Here is a 13,418-nt window from a genome sequence, read left to right on the forward strand (position 1 = left end):
CTGTTTTCTGTCTCTCTCCATCATGTTCTATTCTCAATAACTGTCAACATAGAACTAGATGACTCAAGTAACAGGCACGTCAGATGCAGTGTGTTGGTAAATTAAGGTACAGAATGCACACTCAGCCCCCGGACATATCCAGGTCCGTCACCAGCACTGCAGTCGTCTCATCCATCAGAATAGATTTCTCTATATTCTGCACGGCAGGTTGAATCATTTCTGTGGGAGCAACAGCCATAGCCTCCCAGGGTAAATGTCAATTCTACCATTAGGAAGAAGCCTTGTAGGAGCCTCCAACGCCTCCTTGCCCTTACATCGTCACAGTCTTCACATCGCCCACAGCACAGCTGAGCTGCAGCAACAGATCTGAGTGAGTGACTGCCTGTGTGCCAGCATGTATCTATATGCCTGTGTTGAGGGTTTTGTGCATATTTGCACTGTGGACAGGGTTTGTGTGTCTCTTACTTCAGCTGTATGAGATCCTCATATATGGGCTCCCAGCTCACCCCTTACAGCCATGTGCTGTCTAATTAGGTCTCCTGCCAGGCACACACTTACAGTACTGCCCACCTGAAGCATATGTTGAACTCAATATCTCACCAGAGACCACCATCAAACCCTGTTGAGACTTCACTGTCAGTCAGGTTTCCTGTTTCTATGTGTCTCTTCTGACCGTCTATACAGATGGAAATGGAGACATGGAGAGGAAGATAAAATGAGAGAGAAGGAGAAACATTTAATACCTGCCCAGTTCCGCTTGCCAAATTTGTTAAGCACTTTGTCGAGATACATTTCCCTCTGTCTTACATGTTTGATCCTCGTCTCATCCTCGTTCTTTAAAACGTGATCTGTGAGTCAGAAGCAGTAAAAAAGAGGGCAGGCATTTAAGAATGAAACTCAAGACTGTCATACTAACTAGAACCCAATGGATAAATTGTTCAGGTCCATAGTAGCTCATTGCATATAAATCTGTATCAGTTTAAATGTCAATTGAGAAATGACAGAAAATTGAAGCACATAAATGCCAAAGATGTGTTTTGAAACAGTGTATAATCATAACTACCCCAGGTAGTATTTTCAGAGCAGTTGGTCACCCCTTGGCGATGATGTGACGCTGGTGCTTTCTCAGGTGAATTAGATTGTAGGCACTGGGACAGAGTGTAAAGTCAATCAGCCACACCTTTGTCCCACAGCATGTCGCACACAAAGGCCTGGAGGACCACCAAGGTACCTATCGCTTCTATCTTTGCTTAATCACATCTCATCTAGGGGGACATCATATCCAGGCAGACTGAAAATCCTGATAGGTGCTGACACTGTGTAATATGATATCTTGACAGATAACACCTTGAAAATTGCCTGAGCTGTCATGAAAGTACAATTGATTCCTTCTAGAGATACACTAAGACACTTTGGCTGCAGCTTGGACAAAACCGGACAAGTCAGATATAGGTTAGTAATGAGGATAGTAATGAGAACCAAGGGGTGAAGGCAGTAGTTGCTCATTCCGCTGCTGAAGAGACCACCAGTGTTATCTTAGACTACATACTTCTTATTTATGAAGCACTGATACAGACACATTTTCTCTCTTCTCAGCAGTGTGCAGAAGAGATAAGCAATGTTTAATACTGAAGGTTACAGCCCCCTTTTCCCCTCTGTTCTTTCTCCAACACCACTACCCAGACCTGCCATAATCACTCTGATTTTGGATGGCATAGTCTCAAGCACATGTCCATGTAATTGCACTCACAGACAGCCGTGTAATATTATGCACAGTCAGGAAAGAATGTATTGGATGAATATTACATATGCTTTTAAAATGTCCTTTCACAGTAATTCCACTGACATTGCCATGGCAGTTGAAGGACACAAATTGGGGTTGCACCATACGCAAATTGGAAAGATTACAAACAACAGGGGAAAAAAACATTTGAAAGGATAATTTGTGATTTTGTCTTTGTTTTATAGGAACATTGAGAACTGCAATTTGTGTGTTTCATAGTCTTGTGTGAAACAACATTGAGGTTATTGAACACAGCTCAGTGTATGACTAGAGATGGGCCAACACTTTTCTAATCCTTTTTTAAAAATATGAACATGTTTTTTAAGTCATAATTATCCTATTATCTCATTTTGTTAATCATTTTCTACAGTGGATTACAGTAGGTAGATGCTATATGCTCCTATTGAGAGAAAGGGAGAGGGGACAGCAGCACACAGATGTCCTTTTTTGTTAGAGGATAAATAAAGGACAACTCAATCATGGAGACCCACCTAGATTAATCAAGCATTGAGATAAATCCTAATTAGTGGGTGTTCCCAAAAATTAAGTGATAGATGTCATGATAGACAGCAGCTCAGAGAAATTATGACAAAGAACATAAGACGAGAGGAAAGGAGTCAAAACGCTTGAGAAAATGAAGAGAGAGGAGAGAGACTGTGAAATGACTTGAGGGCACCAAGTGACAGATGATAGCGGGAAGCCTTAGGGGTGAATGAAAGAGGGATTAGATGGATGTGACCTCATCAATCGCTACAAGAAAAGGTTTTTATTATCGTTATTTTTCAGAGTTGACTTTTATGTCATGGGGAAAGGCAGTGAAGTACTATGTTTGATGAATATTGTTGTCCAAACTCGAATTTGCAGGCAGCATGTTAATTTTGACTTTTGGCTCATTTTTGATTCTTACCTGGAAAAATTTAAAGGGCCACTACAGTATTTACTCAGTCAGCATCATGCTATGATTCTAAGGGTCCAATAAACAATTCATGCTAAAGTTAGAGTTTCTGCAAACAGTTGTTATGTCATATGAGAGATTTATGTTTGTGTATTGATGTTTACATCTTTGCTGTTCTCACTGGTTTGAAGTGGACAGAGCCCATATGGAAAATGATGATCTCACATACTCCCTAAAACCATTCAGACTTTAGCTATATCTGAGCCAAAATCTGATGACAGCTGCAGGATTTTCGGCTAATGCTGCCAGCAGTGTCAGTCAAATCTGATCAAACACACTCACACACTGTCTTGATGAAGACAGACATAACAAAAGATGAATCTTCTGGCCACCCTAAATGTCTGTCCCAAATGTCATGACAATCCATCCACTAGTTATTGAGATACCGTATTTCCATTTGGAACAAAGCGATGGACCAACTGACAGACTGACATTACTATCAATAAAGCCATGCTACTGTGGCCAAAAACAATATAACAAGAGCTGTGAGAGTGAAGAAACTTAACACTGGACCGTAAAAACCAAAACAAGCTAAAAGAAGCAAAAAAAACAAAACACTGGGAACTGCAGAGGGGGAACATTCCCAGTGGGTTCATTAGTATAAATGTTCCCTTTTTACTTTACACATGATTCAGTTTAAATAAATGAAATAATGATATTATTTATAATATATACATCTTTTACCTGCTTTAAAAAATAACAGCTATGGATGTTTTTGCTTTGCTTATTCATTTACTATACTACATATTTCCAAGTTTTCATGAGCTGTAGTCCCTAAAGAATGATAGTAACAGCTTGTGTCCACAGTCAATCAGGTTGCTGAATAGCCAAGGCATCAATATGCACTGAACATTGTTATAATGTTATTTTGTATGTGTTCAATGTATGCTTATAAATGCATAGTCTATGCATGGTCTTAAGTGCTTTTTGTTGCTTTTTGTATAGCGTGTCCTTGATGTTAAGTCAGAGAGAGCCAGAACACAAGTATTTCAATGTATTTTTAATACACATGACAATAAAGTTAAACTAGTATTCATCTCAGCTTTCCATGACCCCTCATGGTATAATTAGTTTACCTAAGGCAGAAGAAGAAGTGGATGAATACTGAATAAATGGTTTACTGCAGCAGCAGAAGTTTCAAGGAAGCAGTTGCCCAAATTCACCTATTATCTGTCCTCTTGGTCCCTTATCTTGAGGCCTGTCTTTACACCCTCACAGATCTGATAACCACTGTGCCAAAGTAGATTTAGTTCTGTACTACTATTATTATTATTATTGTTTTTTGAAATCCATAGAGATTAAATCTGTTCCTGGTTGTAAGGCCTCACCCTGAGTTTTCACCTCTTGGAGCAATATCAGCACAATAGTACTGACTTGTAATAACTGTTGCCATATCACCATTTTGTTTTGTTTAGTAAATTGGATTGCAGCTCTTTTAAGCATCCTCAGCTATGCTGTGCAGTTTGGGGTTCTATCTTGATAAAGCTGTAGGCTTTTCTATAATGGGCTTTTGAATAAAAGCCATGACAAATAGATGAGATACACTCGCAGAAATAGCAGTAATGATCTTGTTTTTCGGGGAGTTAAAGGATTAACTAATGGTATTACTGAAAACATCTGTCTAAGCATCATCCCGTACTCGCTGCCTCACGTCTCTCCGTTTATTCATTCTTGGCAGATGTTCAGTGACTGCAGTTAGTCATATTTTACAGGGGTTTTGTCTCCAAATGTTCAGAGTGGAATAGCAGCCCAGGATTCCTGTGTCAATATGACAATGAAGTAAAGTAAACTAGGCAGGCAGGGAGATACACCGAGTGGAAGATATATACAACATGAGAAGGAGTAGAGATCATTTAATCTTCCTGCCCAGTGCCCCTTGCCAAATTTATTTTTGGAGGGGGAGTACTTTGTCAGGATATTTTCTATGTTATGTGTGCAGAAAGCAGATTATAGATATCAGATTTGCTAATATTACAAACCCAGCAGCAAACAGCTCATCTGTCTTATACAGGCCTCTCTTTGTTGTTATCCTCACCCCTCTTTCCCTTTCTCCCTCTCCGTCAGCCCTTTTTCCCTCTTTTTTCTTTCTTAATAAGGAATATGTAAGAAAGAATGATGTAAGAAATACACCTGAAGTTCTCCTATTCTTATTGTGAAGCGACCTTGGGTTTCGCGAAAGGCGCTAGACAAAATAAAGTTATTTTTATTATTATTATTTATTCTGTCTTTTTTCTCTCTGTGTAGTAGCCCCCAATCCTAGCATTTGCTCATTCTCCAGATTTCTCGTCTTTTTAATTCATTTTTTCCCCCTCTCACTTATTTAAGCTAAACTCAATTAAGGATTTAAGGACAGCAATGATTATGATTCATCTCAATTGATCTACCCCTCTACCATGGGAGAACCCTATTTTCTTGGTCCAGCCCTGTGACAAAACTCTTTTACAGATACACAATGGGCTGATGGGGGCTGCTGTCTGAAATGTAATGGAATTAAAGATGAGCCTTTATTAGATCTAGGAAAAATAATTCACACATATATTGCATACAGTGAATTGTGATTTTGTGTGTGTGTGTGTGTGTGTGTGTGTGTGTGTGTGTGTGTGTGTGTGTGTGTGTGTGTGTGTGTGTGTGTGTATGTGTGTGTGTGTGTGTGTGTGTGTGTGTAACTTGGTATGCAAACGTACCACATATGCTCATTTGAGCTGTCTGCCCACACCGTATCAGTGGCAACTGTGCAAGAGCAGTGCTGCTGCACCTGTACCCACCTTGCTGACCTGCTTGTCACTTTGTTTCCTATGAGACCAGTCAGCTACCTCTGCTATTATTAGACTTCAGATGTAGCAGGCTCACTGGCAGCACAGTCATATAGACAAACAACCTATTGTGGTGTGTACTGCAGCCTTCTTCTTAGACTGACAGGCGACGGTAACCACTCAGACTGCCCTTGTTTCTTTGGAATGAGAACAGTGCCTCTGGTCTAGTCTAGCTCTTCCTGTCTGTATATCTACCAGGGTCAGTCAAAGTATATCAAGCTAAACAGCATTAACTTGGAACAACAAATGTACAAATGGATAAGCAGTGTATGAAATTCTCAAGAACTGAAAACACAACAAATACAACAGCTACTTCTCTTGTTAATCACTACACTTACTTCAAGGTACTTTGAGTGTCTCCAGCTGTCCTATTGTGTTACGCCTTACTCCCCCCCCCCCCCCCCCCCAATGGCAGTCAGAGTCTATATGGATGCTTAGCATAAGGATTTGACAGGTTCTAATTTTTTTATGTTCAACTCATCTCACATTTTTGCTTTCAATTGTGTATTAGTATTATCTGTATTAATTACCAGTGAACATAATTTAAACTTTTAGAAACACAAGAGCAATATCATATATTCACAAAGTTTGATAAGAACTTAAAGTATATCACCATTTAGTAGTACCATATTTAAAAATACATTATTAAGACATAATTTTCATTATCGCTCAGAGCATTGGCAGAACGGGAAAAAATTATCTGAAGTTCAGCCAACTGGTTCAGAGTAGCTCTGTAGATCTTTTGGGAACTTCTGACTTCCTTCATTATATCATTAATATGCGTGGGAGGAGCAGTTAAAGCAATAATCTAATTCTGTCCACACAAATGTGGCATATCAGATTTTCCCCATCTCTGGAGTTCACATCTTCCTGCCATGATGTGGCAAAGGGGGAACCAAAAAAAGCTGAGATGCTCACTGAGGTCTCCTTAATGTATCAGGTGAGGCTGTCTATGTTCCTGCTATTTAAAAACAGTGAATACAGTTTATATTAAAAATAAACCTAGTGTCAGTGGTAAAAAAAGAAGTTAAAATTATGATGCAGAGAGACATCTTAAAAAAAAAAAACTCAAATCCTGCTCATATGGTCTTTTCACACCTACCTTGTTTGGTCCGAACTTTTTGACTTTTTAGTTTGATTTGAACCAAAATTACAGGTGTGAAACCTCCCCCAGACCATGGTCCGGACCAAATACCCAAAACTTGTTCCGACTGAAAGGGGTGGTCTCAGTCAGTCCAGATCCCTTTAAGCCTTGTGGAGATAATGAAAACGATCATAATGATGAAATAAATCACATATATACTAGATTGGATACAACACAAAAAAAATTACTCTGATGAATTACATATTGACTGGTGTTAGCTGGTAAGTAATTGTAGATTTTTGAATCTACAATTACAATATTGTGCATTTTTGAATAAATACCAAAGGATGCATGAAAGATTGAATGTGTTAACTAGTTATGTAATATATACTCATTTGCCTTTCATCAGCAGACACTTTTGTGTACTTCCCCTTACTATATATTGTAAATACTAATATCTGCATGTGAAAGTCACCTGCTGCCCTCCTGATGAGCTATAATGAGAAATACAGATGTATTTTGCAAGATGCTCTCACATAGTTATCAAGAATTGAATCCTATTTAAAGTGTGATATGTATATTACGTCTTAGTGTAGATAACAGAACATGGATAATGAAAAAGGCTGGCCTGATAGATAAAGTAACACATGGCAGTACCATGCATTGTACATTTTAGAGAAAGCTGAGACAGACAGAAGCCCATCCCAAAGGCACTGAAACCGCCAGGATAGATTTCCAATTCATCAGGGTCAACACATTCACAATCCGACTAGGCAATTTAGAGTCACAAAACTATTTGCATGTGTTTGGAATATGAGAGAAAACTCAAAGCCCCTGGAGGAAACCCACACACCCACTGAGAGAACATGAAAACTTAATATAGAAGGGGCTTTGGCGGAGGATTAAAACCAGAACTCTCTTTTGTGAGAGAACAGTGCAAACTACCAGAATAACATGTGGTTGATGTGAGAGGATCTAAGTTTCTAGTTTCAACAGACAATTTTTGTATTTTTCTTAAGCTGGTACTTTCTGTAACAGCTTTATATTATTTAATGACTCAATTAGATGGCAATGCTTGTTAAAAACCATGAGAAATACAATTAAAAACATAAAAGTACTGTGATGGCTACTGTTGACACCAATGGATGCAAAGCTTTAAAACCTGGAAAGCATGGAAAAGCTCTAATCATTTTCTCACCCATTTTGCACTTGGCTAGCAAAGTTACTGCTGAACAAATTAAATCACATCAGTAGGGAAATAAGGAAGCATGCAAATTTACAAATTGGATTAGCCCACCTGACGATGGCAGATGAGTGTGAAAAGTTCAATTGTTGCCAGGTTTTTTATTTGGTTTATTTTTTGTCTGGCTTGTTGACCATCTACACACTTGCCAAGTAAATGCATAAAAACAGGAGAAGCAACAATAATGCAGTTCAGTGAAAGCATTTCATTCTTAAATAAGTACATTGAAGCATCATTAGAGTCATAAGAGGTTTTTTACAACAGCTGTAATCTATAGAGTCTTCTACATGGACATGGATTTTCCAATTTTAATGTCTGGATAGATAAGCGGCATAAGGAAGAGTTGTGTCAAGTATATAAAAAATATGAGCATGCATCATGTTACAATGTTCTGAATATGGCTGATGTAGTTTGTGTATTTACACAGTATTTAATCTTCCGGTGAAGTTTGTGAAGAGTTTTGTACATACAGTATAGCCAAACAGGTAGACTGATTAACTGATCAGACAAATGAGTAAGGAGTTCAATGACAATCTTATGTAGAAAATAACCCAGACATTGTAAAGAATAGCTTTTTTATGAGGATAATTCCCTTCCTTTTTGAAGTAACACTGTGCTGCAAAGACAACTTAAGCTCTTAGTCCAATGCAGCATCAGTGAATTCATTGCACAGTTTTACAACTTGGGGAATCTCTAAAACACAACCATTTGATATTAATACCTTCCAATATTGTTTGCATTGCAGCTAAGGTCCAGTTAGACCATTTTCTCTGAATGAAAAGGTCTGTTAACAGGAATGTCTCTACAGACACACACACACAACTGAAAAGCAAAATATATTTTTATTCCTTAAATGGATGGTAAATGGACTGTACTTATATAGCACCTTTCTAGTCTTTGCGACCACTCAAAGCACTTTACATTACATCTCATTCATCCATTCACACACATTCATACACTGATGGCAGGAGCTACCACGCAGGGTGCCAACCTGCTCATCAGAGGGAATTTAACCATTCATTCACATTCATACACCGTTGGCGCAGCAACAGGAGCAATTTGGGGTTAAGTGTCTTGCCCAAGGTCACATCAACATGTGGACTGGAGGAGCCGGGAATCGAACCGCCAATCTTCCAATTGGAGGACGACCGGAACCACAGCCGCCCCTTAGCCGTACCAAAAATAATATTGAGTATTGAAATTTAAAATACAGTATGCTGTTAGTTTTCTATGCCATTTTGATAATATAGATGTCAAAATAAGAATATTTTTTTTAACTGTAATGGTTTGTCTAGTTGATTACCCCAAAAGTACTACTGAGTGTCAAAGTGAAACATCCCACATCTCAAAACACAACAAATCTTCAATCAACCGTTATTCAGGGCGCTTTCACACCAACAGCAGTTGGTGCGCACTAAACAGTCCATTCGGACCAAAAGCTCTTCATTTTCGTTGGTGTGAAAGCATCAGTCACACTCGGTGCGCACTAAATCAAGCGGACTGAGACCTCCAAAAAGAGGTGGTCTCCGCACCAAATGCCGACCTCTGGTGCTTCTACCGGAAGATGAGGGAACGTCAATCGGACCAATCTTGATTCGTTTGCAGGTGTGACCGCGGACCACACCACAGCCTCTATGCTACATAGTAACAATTTTACTGCCTGGTGCGGACCAAATAATCAAACTAGTGGTGTGAAAGTGCCCTCAAACCCACCAAAAATCTGTCAAACTCAGTTTACTTATTTTCATAAACAGATAAGTGTCACTGTGACAAAATGGCATCGAGAGTGCTAATGGGATGGTTCAGAGATGGGATAAGTTTTCCATCCTCTTTGTCTGCCGCAACATCTTTGAGCTGTGAGGCACTAGTGCCAACAAGTTCTCGTTTTATGGTGGCATCAGAAGAAATTTCTGTCAAAGTCAGAGAAAGATATCATCTCCAGAAGACAGGAGCAGAATGATTAATCTGCTTTCGTGCCTATCGTGCCACACCAGGACAATAATGGAGCTGAGTGGAATGCTATTTATATACAACATATCAGCTACTTAACCTATTGATAAACAGTAATACAATCAGCTTGCACTAAATCCACAGTCGTGTGCCTGTGCTCATGTTGGCACTTGTGTGCGCATGTGTATTCCAGTCAGGTCCCAGACTTGTGTTTGTGGCACACACCAGCACAGTGGGTTTTATAACAAAGATTCAAATCATTCAGCAATTTCTCACACATATTGAGCTATATGCTAAAGAGCTAATTAACAAGGGCTGTTACGGAGCTCACAAGCTTCTCTGACATCTTAATTAGATCTTAATGACATTTCAGTTGCAACGGCTGAACTGAGTACCCTGAACTGATATGAGGCAAAACCAGTGCTGATATACAGAGGGAAACTGGAAAGTGGCTGTCGTTACAGACGAGGAATTGAAGGAAGGAGGAATAAATGAAGAGATGGAAAGAGGAATAACTAAAGGAGGGTTTGAATTTGTACATTTGTGTTTTGTAGCCACCAGTCATACAGTATGGCATGCATTAGATGGCGTGTGTTAGAAGTAGATTTGATTAACACTATTGATTATTTTCTCTATAACGTTCTTTCATTCTGTCTTCTTACCTCCCCTCTTTTCCTCTCTCCCAGTGGGATATGGGACTATATGTGGCCCAGTAATTACTCTGCCCATGTCCCAGTAGCATCATATGTCTCATATGGGCCTCCTAATCAGATTCTTAGCATTTATTACCATGAAATTTCAGTATACACGCTCTGGAAATGACTAGATATGCACTGCACTGCCAATGGAGATAGTGTGATAATGGTATTTCTGGCAGATAGATGGCTGATTAGATATAATAATCTTCTGTAGTGTCGTGTTTTGCATTGGAGATTGTTCTGCGTGGTCTGCAGTGGATTGCAGAGAATAGTCTCCATATTATGGTGGGCAGTCAGTGTATTTTTAGCTGAGAGGTTGGTGCACGTTTATGCAACTCCAAACAAAGTCAGCGGACTGTGATGAAAGAACAATGGGCTGCAGTGAATGAGCAAACTAGTGCAAGAGTCCACAAACCTCAAACTGTGTTTATATAATTTTTTGTAACCCATAATTACTGCCTTACTGCTGGTTTCTTGTGCACATGTACATGTACACAGTACAAACACACAGACAAAATCAAAACCTTGACAAGAGAGAGGGTAATTGATTCAGATCTTGAAAGGCAAATATTTATTTACCAGATGAGTTGCTCTGTCTGTATTTTGCTGGGCTCAGCTGGCCTGTACTGCCCTTCACTTGAGAGCAGCCATTAGCAAAGAGGGGAAAGGGAAATGGAGAGACAAAGACAGAGAGAGAAAGAGAGAGAGAGACATAGAAAACTAGCAGACAATGATGAGGAGCCCAGAGAGAGTGCAAACCAAAGATTATATCAGAGAAAATGATGGAGGAAAGACTAAATAGTAACTAGGTTCTGAAGACCCTTGCTAGGAGGAGACGGAGAGTGGATGTGGCTTCAAAGATTGGGCAGCAGGAGACACATTACTAACAGTCTGTAACTTGCTACAGATGCTGTTCTGTGAGCAGCCATGTCTGTTTATCACTTTCCTCCTCTCCCCAAGCCCTCTGTCTCATCTCTATTCTACCCCTTCTGTCTAGCCTAAATCTGTCAGAACACAGCCACAAATACCTGGCAACAACCTCCATTTACAACCACTCCTTCGTCTACCCATCTCTCCCCCCATACAAGGCCCCAAGCTTCTATTCATTTGCACTTCCACCCTATTACTCTCAGCCTTTATTCATTTTACTTAGCCTTTATGGGTTTGCTTAGCATTTTATTTGCCCATAAAGGGTGATAAAAGAAAGCTTGTTTTCCTGTTGTGAGATCTGCAAATCAGTCTAACAGATCTGGGTCCACAGATGCTTGTGTAATTTGCTAGTTTTCCTCGCAACAAGGTCATGATTTTCTCAAAGTGGAACTTAGGCCCACATGGTCTGTGCTACTCTCTCACCACTTACTTGTGGCATAAAGCATCTAGTCTGACTAGTTTATTGTAATGCTGCACACACTAACTGTCACTGAGGCTGTGTCCTCTGTTCCCAGGCAGATGTGCTGTAAATCCAGGCTGTAGCCAGACTGGCCAAGACCCCTACAAACTCTAATCTGCTTAAGTAAACCAGTCCTAGCCTTCCTTTTCTGCTTCTGCTCTTTGGGTCAGGCTGACTGGTGACCTATTATCCCTCATCTGGCAGGGTTTTAACTACCAGTCAGCTTGTGCTGCACTCAGGCTGTTGGAGAGAGAATAGCAGTGTCACCCTTATATGCTCTGAGTCAGTCATTGACTTCTGTCAGATACTATATAGTGTACTCCATCTGTAGCAAGTGAATAGGGATTGATCTTATTCAGCTCTCTCATAATCACTCCGTGCTTGGCATGCTATGTGTATCGATCGCTATGGTAACAACAGGAGGTGCATATGTTCTGTGACTGCAGTGATTGGTGTCTGTGTGTGTGTGTGTGTGTGTGTGCATCCCAGGTTCACGGAGGCAGATACCATTGTGATGGGGGACGTGACGTACGGGGCTTGCTGTGTGGATGACTTCACCGCCCGAGCCCTAGGAGCTGATTTCATGGTGCACTATGGCCACAGTTGTCTCAGTGAGTCTTTTCTTTACCTGTGTGTGTGTGTGTGTGTGTGTGTGTGTGTGTGTGTGTGTGTGTGTGTGTGTGTGTGTGTGTGTGTGTGTGTGTGTGTGTGTGTGTGTGTGTGTGTGTGTGTGTGTGTGTGTGTGTGTGTGTGTGTGTGTGTGTGTGTGTTGCGTTTGTCTGTCTCTCCAATTCTCTGTGCTCAGATGGTGCTGCTCAGAAACGTGAACTGAGCAAGCATCAAGGACTCCCACCCACTTAAGAGTGGGCTGCATGAAAATGAAGGCAGAGCACAGACAGACAGATGCAGCTATTGATCAACTGAAAATGCAACTAGTTAGTGCACCCTGTCCCAGACCTAGTATGGAAGGCACATCAGACCTTTGGAGCCCGGACATCACATTTACCCAGCAGATCAATGGGGAACATGCATTAAAGCCGTCCTTTGAAAGCTTCAAGCAGTTCTTTAGGACCTTCACCCACGCACCCGCTGTTTGTCTTTTGCTGAACATGGGAGGAAATGCTAAATCAATAGTTTTGATATATCCCTGCCAGAACAACCTCACCTATCCCAAATACCAGAAATGACCAACAGAATTTTAATACACTGAAATGTTCTCTGTTGGTTTGTGCTGTCTTGTTTGTCTTTGTCTTTACGTGTGTGGTGTGTGTGTACTTGTATTATTTGATATATGTGGAATTATGTGTGAATGCAGGCATGTATGTTTACAAAAGAGATAAGATGTCTACACATTTCCCATTTACACTCACAGAAACCTAAAGATACATTTTTTGTTGGTTGTGAAGTTAGAATCAGATATTATATGAGAATATATTTTCTAAGACATTGGCTGAACTAAATATTTCCAATGCATGTGTGCAGGTGCTAGTGTGTATTTGTTC

General features: G+C 40.2%; 1 protein-coding gene across 1 annotated transcript in view; it reads left to right on the forward strand.

Annotated features, from left to right (window-relative positions):
* Positions 1–13,418, forward strand: part of dph1 (diphthamide biosynthesis 1) — a 61,152-nt gene that overhangs the window by 25,647 nt on the left and 22,087 nt on the right. Inside the window, exon 4 of the mRNA XM_053321029.1 lies at positions 12,406–12,527. Within this exon, the coding sequence (XP_053177004.1) occupies positions 12,406–12,527 (122 nt within the window). The remainder of the gene's footprint in view (positions 1–12,405; positions 12,528–13,418) is intronic.

This window comes from Scomber japonicus, chromosome 6, assembly GCF_027409825.1.
Source record: "Scomber japonicus isolate fScoJap1 chromosome 6, fScoJap1.pri, whole genome shotgun sequence".
Taxonomy (NCBI): Eukaryota; Metazoa; Chordata; class Actinopteri; order Scombriformes; family Scombridae; genus Scomber; species Scomber japonicus.